Below are 22,500 nucleotides of genomic sequence, written 5' to 3' on the forward strand. Positions count from 1 at the left end.
AAATTGTGGTTAGACTGTTCTGTCAAACTATTTTGTTAATCACCCCTAACAAGCTTTTGGATCTGTGTGTTTTGCCATTGTTGCTAATCACCTCCGATTTAATTGGATTACTATTAGCCGTGCTGAAGTACAGCGCATTTAGAGAAGATCATTTGGTAACGGGTGTAAATAAAGCGATGTTTGATGTTGCTCTGTGAGCCATGCGTTTCAAATGATTTCCTCTCAAAGAGGTTTTTTTAAACAGTCACTCGGCTGGATTCGTGGATATAAATACAAAGACTGCCGCACACCCTGTGCTCATTTGCAGTGAAGACTTGCAATGTTTCGGTCCATGATCATCATCAGGAGGCATTGTGCGTAGATGTTAAGTAACCTCATGGTGACAATGGCATGTGTCTGAAGCTGTTGTGTTTTTAGGGCATTTTTCTAAAGTATTTTGGGGGCTTTAGAAGCCTTCATTGGTGTTTTAAATGACAGGTCAGTGAAGCAGAGAAAGGAAGCGAGTTGGGAGAGAGAGATGGGGAAGGGCCGGCAAAGGACCCAGGCCGGGAATCAAACCCGGGTCGGCCAAGTAGTAAACAAGTGCCCCACCATTAAGCCATGGTAGGGCCTTTTAGGGCTTTTTGCCTTTCTTTTTGACATGACAGTGGAGGAGAGACAGGAAATGATTGGAGAGAGAGAGAGATAGGGAAGGAATCTGCAAATGACCCGGGCCGGAATCGAACCCGGGTCGTATGTACAGTAAAAGTATATGACATAATTCCTGACAGGCTTGAGGAAATCTATCCTGTGCGATCCCATTCAGGAATCCTGACCTGTAGCTGATAGCAGGTTTTTTAATGCTTCATCAGGGGCCTATACTTCAAAGCTGGTTCAGGATAAGTTAAGGTTAAGTTAAGAGGTAAATCATCTAATACAAGAGCCTTTCTTAAGAACGTGGGGGCTCCAGGCTCTTCTATAGATGACTCACCTCTTAACTTAACCGTAACTTATCCTGAATCAGCTTTGTAGTATAGACCCCTGGTGAAGCATTAAAAAACCTGCTATCAGCTACAGGTCAGTGGTGTAGTGTTGCTCTCCCATACTGCTGACAAAAAAATCCTTCCAGATTGCAGCCAACTCTAGGCAACGGTGTCTGATAAATGTGTGAATGTGAGAAGCCATTTGCACTAACACTTATGGTGATTAATAAGGTGTTGTGGGATGCTGCTTAGGTGCATGTTCTTAATATTTATGTTTGCATGCTTGAAAAGGTCTCAGGAATTTTAGTGCCTGAAATCAGGACTGGAACAGTACTCATAACATCTGCCAGTACATTCTGTACATAGTTAAAGGTGGACTGTGTAGAATGGTGCAACAATGCTGCTAATTGAAACAGCGGTGCCTATTGCCAAATGTAATCTTTTCATGAATATTTACTAAGTAATAAACCAAATATTTTGTATGACCAAAGTACAGTGTGTACACCAGGTTTTGCAGCTAAAATGTCTACTTCTGGAAATTCAAAATGGTTGACAATGGAGAAGATCCCCCTTTTCATGTAGGACAAGTCCAATTTTCCCAATTATAATGAATACTTAGAATTTGAGGGTGGTGGTAAGTATTCATGAAAAAGGTAACATTTATGAATGGGCAGCATGGATTTAGATCATAAACTACTAAAAATGACTCAGTTCCCCTTTAAGAACTAAGGAACTTTTGAATGTATTCGTGATTTTGTTTTTGTTTTTTTTCTTGCTCTGCCTGTTTTTCATAGCAATTGAAACATACAAAAGCTGATGTACTGATTGATTAAACATTGTACTGATTAAACATTCAATTCTTGTTTCTTTTTTCTTTTTTCCTATCTCTCTCTCTCTCTCTCTGTCTGTCTCTCTGTCTGTCTGTCTGTCTGTCTCTCTCTCTCTCTCTCTCTCTCTCTCTCTCTCTCTCTCTCTCTCTCTCTCTCTCTCTCTCTCTCTCTCTCGTCCGTTCCAGGCGGCGTATGCAGATCTCCAGTATGTATGAGCACTGTGTGCAGCTGAAGCACTTTTCCCAGGAGATGGTGCTACTGCAGGTCACCCAGGAGGAGTACCTCTGCATGAAGGCCTTGGTCCTCTTCAGCATTGGTGAGTATATAACATAATATTATATAATATAATACAATAGGCCTATAATATAATATAATACAATAGGCCTATAATATAATATAATGTAATATAATATAATGAATGAATGAATGAATGAATGAATGAATGAATGAATGAATGAATGAATGAATGAATGAATGAATGAATGAATTAATTTAGTCTATTAGATGTAAAACCATTGTACAGCAACAATAACCATACATTGAAAGGGATAAATAGACAGGGATGTACACAAAAAGTCCGAAGACTTATTTCCATTGAGGTCCCTTATAATATAATATAATATAATACAATATAATATAATATAATATAATATAATATAATATAATATGTAAGGGTTAACGTTCGGCGAGAAGGTCGCTACCGTGGAATAGCAGCACGACAGAGAGAATCTTTAGACCCCGACGCGGAGCGGAGGGGTCTTGTTCTCTCTGAAGTGCTGCTATTCCACAAAGCGACCGACTCGCCGAAAGTTAACCCGCTTATTATATGGATATACTTAAATGATTCACACATGGCGGGGACATTTCTTTAGGCCTATTTAATGTGAAGTCTAGGCTATTATAGTTTTTAATGTCAAAAGATTGTTTCTGCACAAAACAAAACAGTGCCGTTGTGGAACACCGCTAACAGCTAGGTAGCCAGGACAACGGGTGTTGTCTATCACAGCAGCTGATTAGAGTCTTGTTGAAAAGTCGCTTTAGCAGTGAAAAGTCTTGTTGCCATTGACAGCGGTCTGTTATAGACCAACCCGTCCGTTATCGAAAAATAACAGACGTGCGAACGTTGGGGAGCCCCGTTGAAATGAATGGAGCATTCGACCGATGACGTCACAACCATATAATATAATATAATAAATTGATGCAATATATCACATGATCACCTCAGCATCACATGACCTACAGTGTTTGGCTGCACAGTAGACACACACGCACCCTTTCACCTTAGACTGGGGTTAGGACATTATCTACCTGTTTATATTGTTAGACAGCCACTGTGGCCCTCGTCCTCTTCAGCATCAGTGAGTTATCACAAGACCTACAGTACACCATTGTAATCTACATCACTATAGATACACTCGCCAATACATTGTGGACTGGGATCAGGATATTATGCACCTGCATGTGGTAACATGATTGGAGAACAATTGTGACCATTGTCATCTTCAGCACGAGTGCGTCTCTTAACCACTACATCAACATAACAGAGAAAGATAAGGAGACAATGAAGAAAGTGTGTAAACTCAATCCAAGCTCTCAGATTGAGCTACTATTGGTCTTCTCGCGCAAGGTTGCAACATTGATGCACAATTGGAGGACCGAACAATATCTGCACTGCTTTTACCACATAATTCACCCTCTGGCTTGTCTACCCAACATGTGATGATTGTATCAAAGAGTTAAGAAAATATTGATGTATGAGCCCCCCAAAACGATATGGGTCAAAAAGACCTAGGAACACCTCCTGTGTAATTAAAATGGGCAGGGAGGGTTAGCAAGGGGGGGTCACTACTTTTTTTTTCAGATTCATGTTCCTCACAGAAAATTAGCCAAGGCAAGTGAATCTCAGTGTGAAAGAATAATTGAATGTTTTTTTTTCTTAAGCAAATAAAACTGAAAACAGGTCAAAAAGACCCCAACACCTTACAAGGGTCAAAAGATGGTATTGAAATACATCAATAATGGGATGGCCCTTTATCTGGCATTGTCTGCATTGATTTTCTTACATTGTCATTTATCTTTTTTCTCATTTACTTTTCTCATGTTCTTTTTGCCTTTGTGACAAAAGAACTACTCCTGCAAGACTACACAGCTGCACATTTCATGGATCTAACCAGGGATTCACTCTCTGAATGTGTCAAATAACAGTTTTCCCCCCTACTTCCTCCTCCAATAATGTGTGGAAATGACACCATTTTCTCTGTCACTCTTTTTTTTCCCTTCATGTTTCCCCTTCCCCTCTCCTCCCCACTCCTCTCCTTACCCACCCGTCTTTCTCCATTGCAGTTCCAACGGAGGGTCTGAAGACGCAGAAGTATTTTGACGAATTGCGCGGGACTTACATCAGTGAGCTGAATCGTTTGATAAGTGACCAGAGGAAGACGAACTGTGCCCAGCGTTTCAACCAGCTCACAAAACTAATGGACAACTTGCAGCCGGTCTGTCGCCTATTTGACATTTATGTGTTTTTCAAGACAGGGCCGAAGGTCACAGCTTATTTAAATATTTACTTAGATGTACTGTAGAATATGTTTAGTCAACCATTTGTTGAAATGTTCTGTCTTGAAGTTGAAGTTAGAGGTATGATTGTTCAGTTGTGACGTACAGTATACTACGATGTTAACAGTTCCCCTACAAATGAAAGGCAAAAATGCAGTTTAACTCATTGGATGCCAGACGATTTTGATTCCTACAAAACAAAGATTGTATTCTATGCTTATGTTAACACCACACCATAAAAAAACTTAATTGGTGTGTTTAAGCATCTCTGGTATTGAAAATAAGGGTAAAAAAATCACACTCCTAGGTGTCATTTAGCATAAACCTAGTAATGAGATCATCTGGGTTGTCGGGATACATCTAAGAAGCATATACTATACATCCATCTCTATATAGTGCATATTAAATTCCACACTATTTAAAATCTTCAATCATCAACACCAGTTACAACAATTGCTTCAGATTTATTTTACACTCATTTCACATTTAAAATTCAGCCTGCGTGATAGTGCTTATCCTGTTGTTTTGTAGGGAGCGTGACTATGTTCCCACAGCACATTGGTCCCACATCACTAAGACTAAGACTAAGACATTAATTTTTAGGCAAGGAGAAAGGCATGTTTATTAGGACATGTGGGAACCTGGAGTTGTGGAACATAGGGCCTATATTTGAATACATTCTTAAAAATGTGGGAACATGTAGCAGCAGGAGTACGCTGTGGGACCATAGGGCTGTAGGACCAATGGGCTGTGGGAACATACTGTAGAGCTGACCCCGTTTTGTAAAGCCCTCTGCCAGATCTGTAATGGCTCAATGCAAGTAAATGCAACTCAAGTCAATGGCACTCAATGCAAACAAAATGACTCGATAGCATGAAAAACGATTATTGCACAAGATCTATGGTCCACCAGATTACGGTCGAAAGAGCAGTGGGCAACAACGATGTACCACTGGGCTACAGAGAACAGAATGACATGGTTGCTGTCCATGTCCTTACACATTGGGCAATAACAGTAAGGGGTGCCCAATCGTGTGATTATCCACCCAATTCAGCAGTTTAGGATGACCATCTCTAGGTAAATGAAGATATCGGGTATTTTTTAATGTATATTTGTGCCCATTGAAATGAACAGAATTTACAATACAATACAACATGTATTTATATATTTAGTTTAAATTGGGCAGGATTTAGTGCCTCCAGGCAGCTTTTGAGTATTTATTGGGCTGGGCATCAAGAGCCACATCTGGCAACCCTGACAGCAGGGAGACAGCCTAACCACTCTGGACAGCATCCTCCTACTGGTGTGACGCAGAATGTTTGGATGTGCCCTTTAAGTACATATTGCTCAAATGTTGTCATGGGCTGAGGCTGTCAATGAACAATGTCCCAGGAGTCATCAGGACACATGTTGTTGCACAGTTTTACAGATCATTCAGTGTTCAGGTGTCTCTATGAGTAGGAGAATGTTGCATTTGAAAGAGTATGATTTTTTTTAAATGTCCTGTCACATGATCACCCTGGCTATGGCTATGGTTCAGTTTTTATCCACCCAGTTGAATTTGCATGACATAACGTCAACCCTCTATTCATCCAATCCCTCTGTCTGTCTGTCTGTTCTCAGATCGTCAGGAAGCTTCACCAGTTCACCTTTGACCTCTTTGTGAGGACGCAGTCTCTGAACAGCAAGGTCAGCTACCCTGAAATGATGGCAGAGATTGTCTCGGTTCAAGTGCCAAAGATCCTGGCGGGCCTAGCCAAGCCTATTCTCTTCCACGCGATATAGGCTACAAATACGAATGGGAGCACAGCTGCAAGTGGCTAGCCTTAGCCTGTGCCCGCAGCATGTGCCGTTAGCCTTTAGCCAAAGAGGCTAGTAGGCCGATGAACTCTACATGACTGAGACTGCTAATGGATCCCTCTTGTCTGAAGGATGACAAAGAAACTGATGGACTACAGTAGACATACATATACAGTACATACTGGCACACATACACAAACATTCTCTCTTACACACGAGTCAGGCACAGAATCACACGCACGCACGCACACAGTCAAGATGGGCACACTTTCTCGCACACAGACATAATCTCTCACACACAGACCTAATCTCTCTCTCTCTCTCTCTCTCTCTCTCTCTCTCTCTCTCTCTCTCTCTCTCTCTCTCTCTCTCTCTCTCTCTCTCTCTCTCTCTCTCTCTCTCTCTCTCTCTCTCTCTCTCTCTCACACACACACACACACCCTCTCATTGCAGTCACACTGTTCATGATGGCTTTCCTCCGTTGCCACCTACTCCCTTCTCTGCCTTTTCAGGAAGAGAGAATGTCTTTTGAGAAACAAAAAAAAAAGAAGGGGGAAAAAAGCAAGTCCAATTTTTTCCATTACCCCAAATGACAGTCTCCTTCTTATAAATGATTGAGGATATTTTCTCACAGGACTGGATAGGTCGGGAAAAGACAACTTGACGGGAAAATGAAACCTGCCTACCAGACAAACTATCAATCTATCCCTCTGATGCGTAGCTACGGCCCAACAATACATGGAGGTGAACAAGTCAGATGTATGTAGACATGTCTATGCATAAATGTGCCCTTGCGTTTTTTTTTGTTTTTTTTTACCTGTTAGGGTTTCTGGTTTTTGGTGTCATGTCACAAATGATCAGAAGGCTGCACAATCAATCACACAATCAGTATGAGAATAACAAATGATCAGAAACAACACTACTGTACATTATAAAACAACATTTAAAGACAAAGACACAGCTTACTTTTTACTTCATTCTGCATGGTTATCATCACACAAAGACTGATATGTGAACTGTAAAATCGGAAAACGTTGATAAACCTATACAAACAACAGATTCAATCATGGTACAGCAACTTAATTTTCACCTAATTAACCACTTCATTTCCACTATAAAGTGACTTTCACTTTTGTACATACAGTAAACTTGGTTGATTACAGTTTCTTGGCTCGGCATTCAACGTTGCAGCCTGGTTGAAACAACATGAAAACATACTATGTGGTTTTCTTTTTCAGATACAGTAAAGATGCACGTGTGTTTATATAACGTAAACTGTTAAACGATGTGGAAACTTGTGCGCTGTTTATGTGTATTATATTCTGTGATGTATATTATGTATTTTGTACAACTGATGGATATGTGTTGTGCTATGTATGTCCTTATATTTGTATATCATTTGTATATTACCTTTCTGTTCATTTGTAAATAGTTTCATTACAGTTTTGGAGTGACAGCTATGCTTCATGGTAAATGTTTTTTTTTAAATCACCACATTGCTTTCTTCACAAAGGTAGACAGCTTATCCTTGCTATCTGTCTGCTAGCAATAACTTTATCATGGCATGATGGACACGCATTTTACTATTACTGTAAATGGGTTCAAAATATGACTCAAATGGATGTAATGAATTGTAGACAAAAATAATCTGGCGGCTAAAATTGTGCCATTAAGGTCTTACAATGCAATGATGATATGTTGTGTATATAATGTTACTGAACCAGCCTTTAAGCTTCAGTTGTAATGCCTCTTCTTGCCTTTACTCTACTGCATTTGACTATGTATACTTTCCTCTCTAGATGTCCTATCAAAACCCATCATTCATTTCACCAGCGAATCAGACCACATCGTTTGGGTATAGGTAGACTCGTACTGCTTCGTACCTTGGGTTCATTTGTGTGTAGGGTTCATCTTTCACAAGTAGTCAGCACTTCACCAGGCTAACTAATTACTGACTGCTTGTTTGTGGTCTTAGAATGTGAAATGTGGTTTACGGTCAGATTTTTATGTTCTGAATATATTGTGTCATTCACGGGTGTTATTTCGCAGTCCTTCTAATTGATCAACATATGCAATTTGAAAAAGAAAATGTGAAGAATTGTAAATATGCTTTGTTAAACGATGTAGTTGTTAGTTCATCTTCAACTTTGCAAACTTATGCACACTCTTCTTTGCTAATTTTTGCTTCCAGTATAGTGTGGTACTCTTAGGTTTTGTAGTGCTGTGAACAGCAAGCGATCATGTGATATACTCCTAACCAAAGTGGATGTCTGTCAGTGGTGTAGTCTACGTAGAACGCAGGTATACGCAGTATACCCACTTAAAATTTCAGGGATTTCAGTATACCCACCTAAAATTGATTGATCCATTATTTAGAATAGCACAAATATATACAGTATACCCACTTCAAAAAATGATCAAATATACAGTAGGGCCTATACCTACCACAAAAAAGTAAACTACACCACTGATGCCTGTGCATGCTTGCTTGCATACTAGTATATACTACGTAGCCTACAGAGGAAAAGATACATGTCTGCCAGTAGGGCCTATAGACAGATTTTAAAGACGACACTGCCTTTACAATATAAGCCAAGGTTCAAACATCAAAGCTGTTGTTAGAGGGGTTGTCTCTCTAACACCACACTAAGCAATAAAATGATGACATGTCAGAATAGCCCACAGTGCCTCTCAAAATGAGTTGCAGTAAGTTTAGCGCAAGTTGACCAAAAAGCTTTAATGTCATTCACAAGGAACCCTTTCTATTGTAGATTAGTAGCTATCTCTCCTCTGTGGATTGCATACTCAGTTTATTGGCACACTTTAAATTGTCATCATTAAAACAAAAACCAAAACAGTTAATCCCAACATGTTTTATACTGTAACAAATGAAGAAACATAATGCACTGTAATTCCATACAGTTTGCCATATTAAGGCCCAGACAAAGCATAATGGTAGTCAAATACATGGTGGTGGACATTTTGTAAAATATGAATGTAAGTTTGCCATTTGAGCAGATCGTTTTACGTGGTTTTCTGACTGAACAACAAATCTGTGTAAACTGAATATGATTAAAAGTGTTTTTTAATCTTTTGTGTCGCGTAGAACAGTATTTGAATTTAATTGGTATTGCATTTTAAAATGTGATGTCCAGTGTGGACAACTGTGGATATATTCATTTTGGTGTTCTGAACTGTTTTTGATCTTCAATTTGAATCTTCAAATTCCATTTCTATTTGAGCCTTCGTAAGTTCATCAATTCTGTTAGTGTTCATTCCTGTTAGAGGTAGCTATTGCTTAAAATCCACCAGGGCCCTGGATCTGTATACTGTTGACTGTCTTGTAAATGAAGATTCAGATGTCTCTTTATTGGTGTATTTGAATAATAAAACAAGGCGTGATGTCTCATTAAGTGCATTAACTCTGGAAGTATCATTATGTGACAAAGCAACTGTGTGTGTGTGTGTGTGTGTGTGTGTGTGTGTGTGTGTGTGTGTGTGTGTGTGTGTGTGTGTGTGTGTGTGTGTGTGTCTAGATATTGTAGAAAAGGCTCAATGATATACAGTATAGTACATAGCTAAACTGAGAACTGAGCTGTTTTAGATTAGAGGGGTAGTCTTCATGTTAACTAGGTGGCTTTTTAAGAAACACTAAAATTTAACCTCAAACAAATGTTTTGTCTTGTTCCAATGGTGGCGTGATCTCATGTACAGATTAGTTAACGAATCCTTTTCTTCCTTCCTGGAATGTCAGAGTAAAACAAAACACTACAAGCCAAGATAAAGACAGTCTCATTGTCCTATTGATACAAGCTGAATGTGCTTTTGAAGCACACTGCTTTAGTCTGAAAACACTTTGGCATGCTTATTGTTATCAACAACTGCATAAACACAGCCCCTAAACAGCGCTTCCAAATTTATCCAGTCAAGTAACTGAAACTAGCTTGCAATAATTCATGTAATTCCACTGCTAGGTCAGTCAGCCAATACGTGTGAACTATTCTACAGGTATGTCACACGAACACATGTTTTTCTTTTCAACCTTTAAATCCAAAATCATTTCAGAGGTTCATCAACTCAGAGCAAGGTGAAAGGCTCTTCTTCTGTCACTCTGTCACCATATTGTCGTGAGCACACTTAGCAATTTGACTTGGAGTGCAGTAAATTCGCCTTCAAAGCTTTGGTATTAGGTTTGATATTGAAGTTACTGCAAATTTGACATAGAGATATCTCTAATGCGAAATTAATACATGTGGACCATACAGCTTTGTAACAAGATAAAGGAGGTGTTTAAAGACCATTTTCAGTCTAAACTGAATTCTGACAAGGGTAGGGTAACTGAAAATGAAAACTGCTTTGAATGTATTAAATAAAGGCATGTGCATTGTTGTCAAATACAGACCTGCAAACTCGTCAAAGAAAAAAAGGTGACAGTCTCCAGTGGACCAACATCCCCCCCTCTCCCCCCTAATTGGCCGGGAAAAAGGTGACTGTCACCAAAAGGTGACAAGTTTGCAGGTATGCAAATAGAGATCCATGATCACAGGGGAAAAAAACAAGGACCCTTATATTTGGTATAAAAATGCTTTCTTTTGTATTTTTCTGCTGTACATTCAAGGCAATCATACGTACATGGACATAACAGTAACACTTGTAGACACACAGAGTCACATAAGATCTTGCAATGTTGCGGTGAGAGGAGCCAGTTTAGTTCACAAGGAAACATTTTTAACTATATAAATGAACAACAACAAAGCAGAGACATGTAGGAAAGGCTCAAATGCAGAGGTGTCAAAATCTGGTTCAGAAGTAGAATCACTGCCATAGTTTCCTTCCAACGTGAGTGGCGTCACGGAAGTCAACAGTGGGGGACAAAGGGGACAGTGGTGCTGGGACCAGGGAAAGAGGGGGCCCAAAATTGGATTGTCATTACATCATGTATTGAGTGGGGGGGGCCTTTCAGGTTACCTTGTCCTGGGCCCAGCCAAAGCGGTCAGCGGCCCTGGGTGACGTCACTGAGTAACTGAACTGATATACCTGTCTGAAGTGCCTGTGATGACCAGCTGAGTAAGAGCTGGTTAGAGCAAATTTATGGCAGGAGTTTTGCCTTTCTAGAGCAGTGATTGACACCTCCGCTCAAAAGTAAAAGCGGAGAGATGCAGGGGAATGTTATAAGCTTCTTACTCGCACAGCTTGTAAGAGTAAACAAACAAAGAAAAGCTGTGACACCAAAAATAAACTAAATTCAGCAACCATCAATAAATAAAATAAAAAGTATTCCCAGAATGATGATCAAGGATTTCCACATCTTGGCCTATCTCAAGCCTCTAGCCTGTTTTCACATTTCACATTCACACGAATGACATTCAGTAAGTAAACATTTGTGGAAGCTTATGCAAGAAAGGTTCTACACAGGTTAGGTTAGTCAGCGATCAGAACAGATATGTATGTAGGTAAAAGAAATCCCAACACGGATCACCTCTGTGAAGTGCTTAATAAACAAAATGATACAGACCATCAACAGATAAAATGTATAATAGAAAAAGAGAACAAATCAAAATATTAGTCTGACGACATGACACCACTGAGAATACCCTTGGACCTCTTGTACTGGACCCTTGGAATAACATTGAACCACTCTGACTCAATACTGTGTGTTTCTCTCCTTCTTCTCTCTCTCTCTCTCTCTCTCTCTCTCTCTCTCTCTCTCTCTCTCATGCACCCACACATGCAAGCATGCACGCACACACACACCCACAAACACACATACATACACACACACACTGAATATCTGTATAGGAGAAGGTAGGGAGAAACCTTACACCATTTTCAAATGTGATTGCAAAACTGGAAAATTCACTGTCTTCCTTTCCCCACCTTTACGTAACATATTTTAGACGCAGCATACAATGTTAAGGGCCTACAGTTACAGTACATATGAAAAAATACACAGCTTACTATCACTGAACGTACGCTCTACTCTTTCCTTTTGTCTCTGTTTCTCTTTCCCCCTCTTTCTCCATCTGAAGGTAGTGATAAACACTGCAGGCCCCCACTGGTTGGTCATTTTCCCTTTAAATTAAATGCTGATGATGTAGACCAGCGATTTCAGTTCACAGGTCCCATCAAAAGAAACACCACAGACACAAGAAAAAAAAATGCAAAAAAAAAGTGCTGGTAAAGCTACAGTATAGTATGTACCGTACTGTACTGTACTGTACTGTACTGTACCGTACTGTAATGTACTGTACTGTACTGTATGCGTGCATGTGGGCATAGAGCTTATTCGTCTTCAAAGCCAGTTTGATGATATGGAGAGCATAGGTGGTTTCATTTGGAATTCTGTGAAAGAACAAAAAGGATAACGATTAACAAGTGCAGATGATATTCAACTGAGTAAAAAAAAAAAGTTCTGCCCTGCTCATGTTGCAGTGTGTGACCTTTTGTATATTTCAGTACATGAGATGAGTTAATTTATCCTTTGGCTCCTACCTCAGGTTTTGGAGAGGAGAATGATGCTCTGCAAAAGAGAAATAGCAGGGGGATATATCACCGGAGATGAAAATCTAGCAATGCGCCAACACCATAAAGCACTTTAACATGCTAACATCCTACTGCTATATTGAAACCATGGCTACTAACAACAACCAGCCCTGTTCTGACAAGCCAACAGGTAGATCATGGTAAAGTCCACATCACTAATTTATTTCTCTCTCTCTCTCTCTCTCTCTCTCTCTCTCTCTCTCTCTCTCTCTCTCTCTCTCTCAAACACATACACATAGGTACACCCTCTCTCCCGCTCTCAACTCCCCCCTTCCCACACACATGTGCACATATGGGCGCACACCGCACGCACAGAACTCTCTGACTTACCTGCTCATCTGTCAAGATGAACTCTCAAAAAACTTTTTCTTTGAGGCCACACTGCAAAGAGACAATGGTAGCATTAAAGGAAAGTCAGGACACAAGAAACCAAGCTCCGTGCTACGTATACTCACAGCCTTGTGTCCAACAGATAAACAGTTTAAAGGAAATCTTCTGAACCTTGAATTCATTTACAGTCAACATGCATGGCACAATACTACAGCTCTCTTCAGCTGTATGCAATAAACAGATTTAGAGACCTTGAGGAATTTTAAGCAATGTCAATCTGTAACAGGTACGGAAGCAAATCATTTTTTGCAGACGCTTTCAGTCTAGTGATGATTATCCTACTACAGCATGCAGACATTCGCAATATACTCTATTTTTGTAACACTTAAATTGTTGTTTAACAGCAATGTAACAAACCTTTTTAATTCATCTGCTACATATTTTTGATTGTATGCTCTTGTTAGTAGAGAACTATAGATAATATAGTTGTGTACATGCACTGTAGGAGGATGCTTCTTAGTTTGTTTCCTGTTGGCCACAGAGTTCTGTTCTGCAAGGCATAGCAGAATAGCAATCCAAGTAGTTTAGGGTACATTAAAAGTGAACCCTTCCAGCTGTTTGTAAGTACAGTTCAGTAAGTGCGCACACACTGCACGCACACACACACACATGCATACACGTGCGCACACACACACACACTTACGCACGCACTCTTTTTGGACTTCACCCCCTTAGGTAATTAATGTCTCCACTTGGAATAGGTACCAGAACATAGCTGAGTTGAGTTCAGAGGGAGGCATGTTTAATGTGGCGTCAGGACAAAATAAGGGAAATGTGTAGGGATGCACCGATGCCGATACTGGTATCGGTATCGGCACCCGATACTGCTCATTGTACTCGTACTCGTACTCGTCAAGCACTTGCCGATACCAGGAACGATACTGCTATTACACAAAACAATGCAAAATCTTGTCACATTCTGTGGACTTGTAAGCAGCTTGGAAAAAAGTGCCACCTCATACATTTACTAACATTTCAATCTACATGGAAATGGACAATAAAAATATCACAGGTGGAAAAAAACAAGGCCATGCATTTATTTTCATTGTATTTTGGTGGTAAAAGGTATCGGTATCAGTACTCGGTATCGGCAAGTACATACATTAATGTACTCGTACTTGTATCGGTTTTCAAAAAAGTGGTATCGGTGCATCCCTAGAAATGTGAGGGTCTGTCAGGATACTGGACTGATAATACAAAGCTGGCCTGAGCAAGGGGGTAACAACACTGACAGATTGAATGTTGATTTTAAAGATTTTAAAGGGATTCAGTGGAGAGACTGGTCCTCAGTGGACTCACTAACTAGTCTTTGTGTGTATCTCCCACTATGCCATTACAGGTGTGTGTGGGTGTGTGTGTGTGTGTGTGTGTGTGTGTGTGTGTGTGTGTGTGTGTGTGTGTGTGTGTGTGTGTTTTAGATTAGAGGCGTAGTCTTCATGTTAACTTGGTGTGTGTGTGTGTGTGTGTGTGTGTGTGTGTGTGTGCCATTTTCTCTGTGTCTTTATCTGCATTGTGCACAAGGTGGGTACATTTGTGCATTTTTCCACGCTGTGTGCTTGTGTCTGTATGTTCTCACTACAATGCAGGGCAGTGCCTTAGGGATGAAGAAGATATGTAGGGGTTTCCAAAGATCGGTGGTACCAGTATCCGTGGTATGGTATCTGTGTCTCTCAACTTGTGTGTGTGTGTGTGTGTGTGTGTGTGTGTGTGTGTGTGTGTGTGTGTGTGTGTGTGTGTGTGTGTGTGTGTGTGTGTGTGTGTGTGTGTGTGTGTGTGTGTGTGTGTGTGTGTTTGTCTATGCTGTATTTGTGTGGATGTGTCTTTGTGTGTGCATGTAATATGAATGAACTGAGGGCTATACAGTGTGTGTGTGTGTGTGTGTGTGTGTGTGTGTGTGTGTGTGTGTGTGTGTGTGTGTGTGTGTGTGTGTGTGTGTGTGTGTGTGTGTGTGTGTGTGTGTGTGTGTGTGTGTGTTTGATTATTTTTGGAGAGGAGAAAATGTGTGTGCGTGGGTTTGAATATGTCGAGAGAGGAGAAAATGTGTTTGTGTGTGTGTGAGAGAGAGAGAATGTGGTACTCACTAGGAAGCAGTGGAGTCCTCGGTGGTGGGGGAGGGGAGGGGTTTGGTGGGTGTGCGGTTGGGGGGATCGGGAGGTCTGGTGGGGGGTCGGCAGATGGAGTGCTTCTCTGAGAACGAACGGCCTTTCACCAGGCCCTCACCTTCTCCTGTTTCATGAGAGAGAGAGAGAGAGAGAGAGAGAGAGAGAGAGAGAGGGAGAGAGAGAGAGAGCGAGAGAGAGCGCGAGAGAGAGAAAGAAAGAACAAAAAAGAGCGAAAGAAAGAAAGAAAGAGAAAAAAAGAGAAAGAGAGAAAAAGAAAGAAAGGAACAAAAGCAAAGAACAGAAGAAAAAGAGAAGGGAAGAAAGGCAGAGCAGAGAGGAATACAGAGGGAAAGAGAGAAAGAAAGAAAGAAAGAACAAAGGAAAGAGAAAGGACACAGACATAGATGAGGCAGGAGATAACCAGGCGTACTGCATCTCAGGAAGTAGAGAGGAGACACATGGCACGGTCTTACGGGAAATACTAAACCACACACAGAGCAACGCACAATAGTATTTACGACTTTGATACTTGGTTTCATTCAAGCCTCAGTCATTGTGGTGTTACAGCTCCATGCAGACACATAAAGACACTGCCATGAAATAAGTAAGTTCTTTTACATGGGGTGTAATTCATGACAGCCGTTTATTGTGATGTGTTTCGGTGCGACGTCATACTTTGCTGCCTTGTGATACAGCAAGTACCATTTTCTATTAATGTATAACCCACTTTTATGAGTGTGCGTGCGTTAAGGCAGCGGGCAGATTTTGCCGGGTCCGGGACAAAGTAATCCGAAGGGCCCCTCCTCACCCAATACATATAATGCAATCATAACCCAATTCTGGGGCCCCCCTCTCCCTGGGCCCAGGTCAACTGACCGCTTTTCCCCTTCCTTCCCTGTGTGTGTGCTGTGTTGCAAGGGATAATAAACACCTTCTCTGTTCCCCGCTCGTGGCTGCAGGGGCTTCTTGCCCTGAAAGGACTGTGCTCGGCTGACCGTCACTCCTGACTCCCCGTTCTCTGTTGTGGTCGCCACGGTGGCGTCGGGTCGCGCCAACCCTGCCCCTCCCCCTCCCCCCTCCTGCAGTCTGGACACCATCTTGGCAACATCGCCGTCGGAGTGCCGGTCTTGCGGCCGGGGGGTCGGCGTGGGTTTCGGTGGGAGTGGAAGGCGGGCGCCAGAGGAGACTGACGAAGGAGGAGGAGAAGAGGAGGAGGAGGTGGAGGAGGAGGGGATAGACGGAGGAGAGCAGGAAGGAGGGAGCAGCCTCATTCGCTGTGTCGGGGTCGGGCTGGTGAGGCGTAGACCACCCGACTCGGACTCCACGCCGTTGTGGGCACCCCCGTTCAACTCTCTCACTGTGGGATATTAGAGAAACAGAAGAAGGCAACGGGAGAGAGCGAGAGAGAGAGAGAGAGAGAGAGAGAGAGAGAGAGAGAGAGAGAGAGAGAGAGAGAGAGAGAGAGAGAGAGAGAGAGAGAGAAAGAGAGATAGAAAGAGAAAGTCAAAAGGGAAGATACAGAGAGAATCAGGAAGTGGTCGAGACGCGTCGTACAGTGAAAACAGGTGAAAGTTGGATGGAAATCACAAAACAAAGTAGTCAAAGTAAGACATAGTAAAAAAAAAGAGTAAGAGGAACAGGAAAAGAGCAATCAAAACTTAACAAGGGAAGAATGCAAGGCAGTGAAAATATTCAGACGACACCTCAAAATGCGTTTCCCACACCTTCTGATGCATAAGTGTTTTTAACAATTGTTAAAACAAGTGTTCTGACAATTCCGCTGCTATGTATTCATTTGCATAACTCGAGGGCCCATCTGTTTGCTGCTGTGTGTATTGTAAGTATTGTGCTGGCATAGGCAAAAAAAGTCAAGGACACTCTAAGATGTGGAGCAAGGACCTTACGGTGTTTGGCATGGGAGCATCCGTCTGTTTAGACTCTATGACTGACTGCTCCCACACACATGCACACACTGAAAGCAGGCTAATGTAGATAATATCACTAATAATTATGCATCTGAGTTGTAATGATTATTAGGTCACATGCTTTTTCGTGATATTTGATGCAGACTTTGTGGGTTTTAGTTTCAGGGTAGTGCTGTGCGTTTCAGGAAGTGAAGCACTAGTTCCGCACATGTTGAATATTAGTTTGCAGGCAGGAATTTGCGAGGGCTCGAACCACTGATGCATTCTCACTGAGGTTTTCTCCCACAGGTTCGCTTCACGTCAAGTTCCAGAATCTGCATGCCGCATACAGGAGCACATTTCAAACAGGAGCATGTATATAAGAGAGTGAGAGGACACACACATTTGGGTTTCAGTGTGTGTGTGTCTGTGTGTCAGGGCACTTATTCCATGTTATGTCTAATCTCTCTCACCCACGTCAAGTCTTATCACACACACACCCATGAAGTTAAAAAGGGGTGCAGAATCAAAATGTCAATTCCAGTAAAGGGGCAAAGCTGATCCGCACAACCACAAGCTCCCGTTAATACAATTACTTGTCCATTAGTGACATTTCAACATGGCTATTTCTCAAACAAAAACCTTTAGTCTGAGGGAGGGCCATGGCCCAAAAAAAAAAATCACTAAAATAAACGCCTTAATGGACGCTTGTTGGTGTGTGGATTACCTTGATCGCCTTTTCACTCCTTCAGTCCACATGTGCATGCTCACGTGTATGTGTGTGTGTGTGTGTGTGTGTGTGTGTGTGTGTGTGTGTGTGTGTGTGTGTGTGTGTGTGTGTGTGTGTGTGTGTGTGTGTACGTGCATGCCTGTTTGTGTGACATGACATCTGACAAAAAAAGAAGACTCTGAGTTCCAAAACTAGAGGAAGCACAGAGAGGAACAAACACTACACATTAAAGACTAATGGGTAAACATGCATTTAATGACAGCCAAAAGCCAAATTATTAAAGGATGAGACGAGGAGGACATTAATGAATCAATGGTGCATTAAAATGTTAGGCAAAAAGGGGGAGAAAAAAAAAGACATGAGTCCCAACTGTTTTACGAGGAGGACTTTGGGTGACAGGATTGTACAGCACTTATGCAGATGGCTTATTCAAAAACAAAAGGAAAAGGTGTAAGCAAAAACACATTCACACACATACACACACACAGACACACACACATTTACGAGCGCACACACACACACACACACACACACGCACGCACGCACGCACGCACGCACGCACACTTGTGCCTAAAACCTAGACTTGGGCAGACAGGTGGTACTTAGATTTCATGTCTCGGAGAGTCTGTTATTAGTTTTCTAGGGAAAAAAACAACAACACAAAGTGGCAAACCAAGATGGGTGGACTAACTGCCTGTCTCACTTCTACCATGATGAATAACATGTACGCGTGCACACAGGCACGCATGCACTTACGCATGCACACACACACACACACACACACACACACACACACACACACACACACACACACACACACACACACACACACACACACACACACACACACACACACACACACACACACACACACACACACACACACACACACACACACACACACACACACACGATATCACAAACAGTACACACATCACAGAGAGATCATATTTCATGACACGATACAGTACTGACCTACGTGTCGATTCTATACTGCAGACTGTAGGCGATGCATGTAGAAGATCAAACTATATCCTTTTCAAACCAATATATGCATGCACGTGTATGTGTCTTTGCATACATTTGTGAAAACACATGCATGTAAGAAGGTTAGTATACTAACTAAAAGTGATGACTATAACTAAAAGCGAAAACATTTTCTAAAAAAGCAGATAAAAAAATCATAAAAAGACCAAGGCAAAATTCAAAGCCACCCTCCCTAACACGACTGGACTGGGACCAGTAGGTAAGTGCAGATAAGGCAAGCTGGAGCCACCCCCTTACAGAGAGGGTTCAAGGACACTGTGAACTCTGGGAGGAGTAAGATGCAGCTATGGCTGCGGTATGTGGGCTTTTATGAAAGCACAAACATGTCTGTGAGGATTACAATTCAACCAGGAGTGTAGTTGAAGGCAACTGGACTTCTTTGAAAGGAACCATCCATGTATTTTTTTTGCAAATGTGCTCATATTACACTTTTACAATTTACACTTTAAGATCTTCCAATCCGGTTCTATCGTTGGAAAAACACTGTCTGATTTCTACATCCTAATTACAATCGAGGAAGTCTCTCAATTCAGAGACATGAATGTTAAAAACAAGTCCAGTTGTTTTCAACTTCACTTCTTTGACACAGGGCAGAAACAGATTGAATATGGATTAATCTCAATGGCAAAAAAAAGCTTTACTCACTACTGGCCCAGTGTGACAGGTCTGGGTGTGGAACAGAGGTGTGCCACCCCAGGAGAGTATAAACCCTTCCACGTTTTTCATCTTTCAACTAAATACCTGATCGAACTGGTTTAGAATGTGTAAGCTTAAGTCGTCCAATCAGCTTTGTCGGAGTTCAGCTGGAGGTGAAAGGAAATTTGTGCCAAGGTTTCTACTTCCTGAACCTGGGAGTGACCAGCACCTCTGGGGGAATACGGTACGTAGCAAGTTTGAGATGGGAAGGGAAGAAATTAGCAACATAATTACACGTACAGTACAATGAAAATGGAGAAAGTGATAACGATAGTGGTCATGGATGGAGGATGGATGACAACACTGGGTGAAGGAAAGAGAGAGGGGTGGATGGGTGGAGAGATGACTGGGATGGATGGATGGGTAGATGGATGAATTGGGGAATATCATATTTATTCAGCTATGTCATTACACTCTGAGCTGGCCATCTGCAGGGCGGGGTAGGAGCGCGGGGGCCGTTTGGAGATGGTGATTGGCTGCCTCTTCCTGGGCGCGGCTCGAGGGGGAGGCACCGGGGGCGCAGAACTCTCCTCCGGGGGCCCACTGAAGATCTGAGAACGCATAACATTACATTACATTACATTACATTACACTTAGCTGACACTTTTATCCGAAGTGACTTGAAGTTATTTTAAGTATAGGTTACAGGATATTGGTTACAGTCCCTGGAGCAGTGAGGGGTTAGGTGCCCTGCTCAAGGGCACTTCAGCCTTGGAGTGAGATAAGGAGTGGAAGGGTGGGATTCGATCCTTCAATCCTCTAATCTAAAGCCCACCTCTTTAACCACTAGACCATAGCTGACTCAGGAGACACAAGAAAGGATAAAAAAAACTTTTTTTTAATAAAAGTTGTTTTTGGGTCTTTGATGCCATTTCTGAGACAGCCCAACCAAAGAAGGTGACGGAGATGAGTGGGAGATGACCACGGATGAAACTGACGTATTAGCACTGTGCCTTGCCATTTAAGCAATGGGACAAGGCCCAATTTTTTTTTTAACCATCAATTTTACAGAGGTGACGCAAAACAAAGATCAGTGTTATATATTTACTTATTTACTATGAATTTAGCGGTGGTGTTGCTAGCAAGAGACCTGATGCAAAGCAGAGATCAATGAAAATCTGAGGACACAAAACAGATGTATAAATTAATATTTCATGAATTAATGCTCTGTTGCACCACAGACCCGAGTTCAGGCAAGATATAATTTCCCAATCTTTCCCTGTGTCTGTCTCTCATTGTTTTCCTGCCTCCTCTCAACCTGTCCTGTCCAGTGAAGTCAAGAAAGGCCCAAAAATGTCTTTAAAAAATAAATAAAAATAAAAATGGGCCAACCTTCTTGAAGTCTTCGATGAGGATCTCGATGACGATGTTCTGGAACTTGATATCCAACATGGCGGCTACCGTCTCCTCCTCCGCCCTCATCAGTGTCGGCCCAAAGATCACGCCCATGTTTGACGCGGTCATCAAGTTCTCATCTGAGTGACTGCACACACTGGAGACACACGTGCACACGCACACATACACGGGCACACACACACGGGCACACACACACGGGCACACACACACACACACACTTTGAGTGGCACAATTACATTTAAAAACATTTTTCAAAGAGTAGAGTTGAGTAGAGCAGAGTGTACTTTTATGTCCCTATTTTTTTTTATCAAGAAACAAATAAAATGTTTGTGACAATATTTGTGACAAGTGTTTGTGACAAATGTCCACAGTGTTTCTGAAGTACTCGTTAAACTTTTTCAGTGCATACACCTCTACTCTATCTATTCTCTCTCTTTCTTTGTCACTGAACCTACCCCTACCCCTCCACCTCCCCACCCCCCAACACACACACACACATAGTTGTCTCTCTTCTCGTGCGCACCGGTCCAACGCACCTGAGCAGATGTCTAATGAGAAGCTCCAGCATCTCGCGGTTGACCATGGGCAGCTTGTAGACCAGAGAGTGGACCGCACCCGACCGCGAGTCCAGATTGTCCGACTCTATCAAAGCACATCAACATAGACAAAGACACATACACACAAACGGATGGTCAGACAAATGTAAATGGTCTCTGTTTTATCAAATAATTAAGTAAAACTTTCAATGAAACCCATTTCTATACTGCGTGATGATTACATTTATAATGATTTATAATGCACATCATGATTAGACTACAGAGCGTTACCAATAATAATATACATATGGTCTATATAGGTATGAATAATACCTACAAACAGAAGTTCCCATGACAATAAAATATACTGAAGAACACCATGCTGCGTCTCATTTGATTGACACTTCAGTGGTTAAAATGTGAACACAGTCTGCAATATAGTATATAACTTAAGCTGTATGTCACTCTTAACCGAAAGACCTCCTTCCTTCTTCCCCAAAACCGGGTGTGTTGACATACTAAACAACACTAACAAAACCATCAGTCAGACTCAAAATGCAATATGACAGCGGGGCAGCCAGAGAAGCACACAGCGTGCCGTGCTCACGTTTCTCCTGCTAGCGTCACCTGTCATCGTGAGTGAGGGACTTGACCAGCATTTGACCTGTTGCATGTGCCATCTTGCCTTGGCGCCGGGGCCGTTTCAAGGTATTTCAGGCCCCTAGGCAAAAAGGGGCGTGGCCCCCCCTTTTTTCCCCTCTTCAAATTATTTGTGGGAAGGGCCCCCTCAAGAGAGATTTCGATGGCAGTATTACTGCGCTTTTCGTTTATTGAATTTAGAGAGGTTTTGCGTCGCTCACAAAGTTGCCATTGCTGTCAATTGGATACAACGCATAACTAGGCATTGTCAGGGGGCCCCCTTTCACCTGGGGGCCCTAAGAAATTGCTAAGTTTGCTTGCCTAGGTTGTGACCAGCCTGCTTGTCAGTCACTTCAGTGCATCACAATAGGCTTGATTGAATGGTGGATTAAGAGTACCTACAGTGCAC

At 41.9% G+C, this 22,500-nt stretch overlaps 2 protein-coding genes across 3 annotated transcripts in view; one reads left to right on the forward strand and one right to left on the reverse strand.

The window, feature by feature from the left end:
• ar (androgen receptor) overlaps positions 1-9,566 on the forward strand; it is a 58,063-nt gene extending 48,497 nt beyond the window's left edge. The window contains exons 7-10 of one of the 2 annotated variants that reach the window (XM_063203078.1): positions 1,978-2,108; positions 4,136-4,287; positions 5,972-6,037; positions 6,783-9,566. In XM_063203078.1, coding sequence (XP_063059148.1) covers positions 1,978-2,108; positions 4,136-4,287; positions 5,972-6,037; positions 6,783-6,812 — 379 coding nt within the window. In that variant the 3' untranslated portion in view covers positions 6,813-9,566. Of the gene's footprint in view, positions 1-1,977; positions 2,109-4,135; positions 4,288-5,971; positions 6,485-6,782 lie in introns of those variants that run through there. The other variant, XM_063203077.1, reaches the window with a different exon arrangement.
• Positions 9,567-11,926: 2,360 nt separating this feature from the next.
• Positions 11,927-22,500, reverse strand: part of ophn1 (oligophrenin 1) — a 48,247-nt gene continuing 37,673 nt past the window's right edge. The window contains exons 17-24 of the mRNA XM_063203079.1: positions 21,453-21,558; positions 20,893-21,052; positions 19,973-20,111; positions 16,115-16,540; positions 15,163-15,307; positions 13,022-13,072; positions 12,641-12,668; positions 11,927-12,490 (exon numbers count right to left, since the gene is read on the reverse strand). Of these exons, the coding sequence (XP_063059149.1) occupies positions 13,033-13,072; positions 15,163-15,307; positions 16,115-16,540; positions 19,973-20,111; positions 20,893-21,052; positions 21,453-21,558 (1,016 nt within the window). The 3' untranslated portion in view covers positions 11,927-12,490; positions 12,641-12,668; positions 13,022-13,032. The remainder of the gene's footprint in view (positions 12,491-12,640; positions 12,669-13,021; positions 13,073-15,162; positions 15,308-16,114; positions 16,541-19,972; positions 20,112-20,892; positions 21,053-21,452; positions 21,559-22,500) is intronic.

The sequence above is a fragment of the Engraulis encrasicolus genome, chromosome 7 (assembly GCF_034702125.1).
Source record: "Engraulis encrasicolus isolate BLACKSEA-1 chromosome 7, IST_EnEncr_1.0, whole genome shotgun sequence".
Classification (NCBI taxonomy): Eukaryota; Metazoa; Chordata; class Actinopteri; order Clupeiformes; family Engraulidae; genus Engraulis; species Engraulis encrasicolus.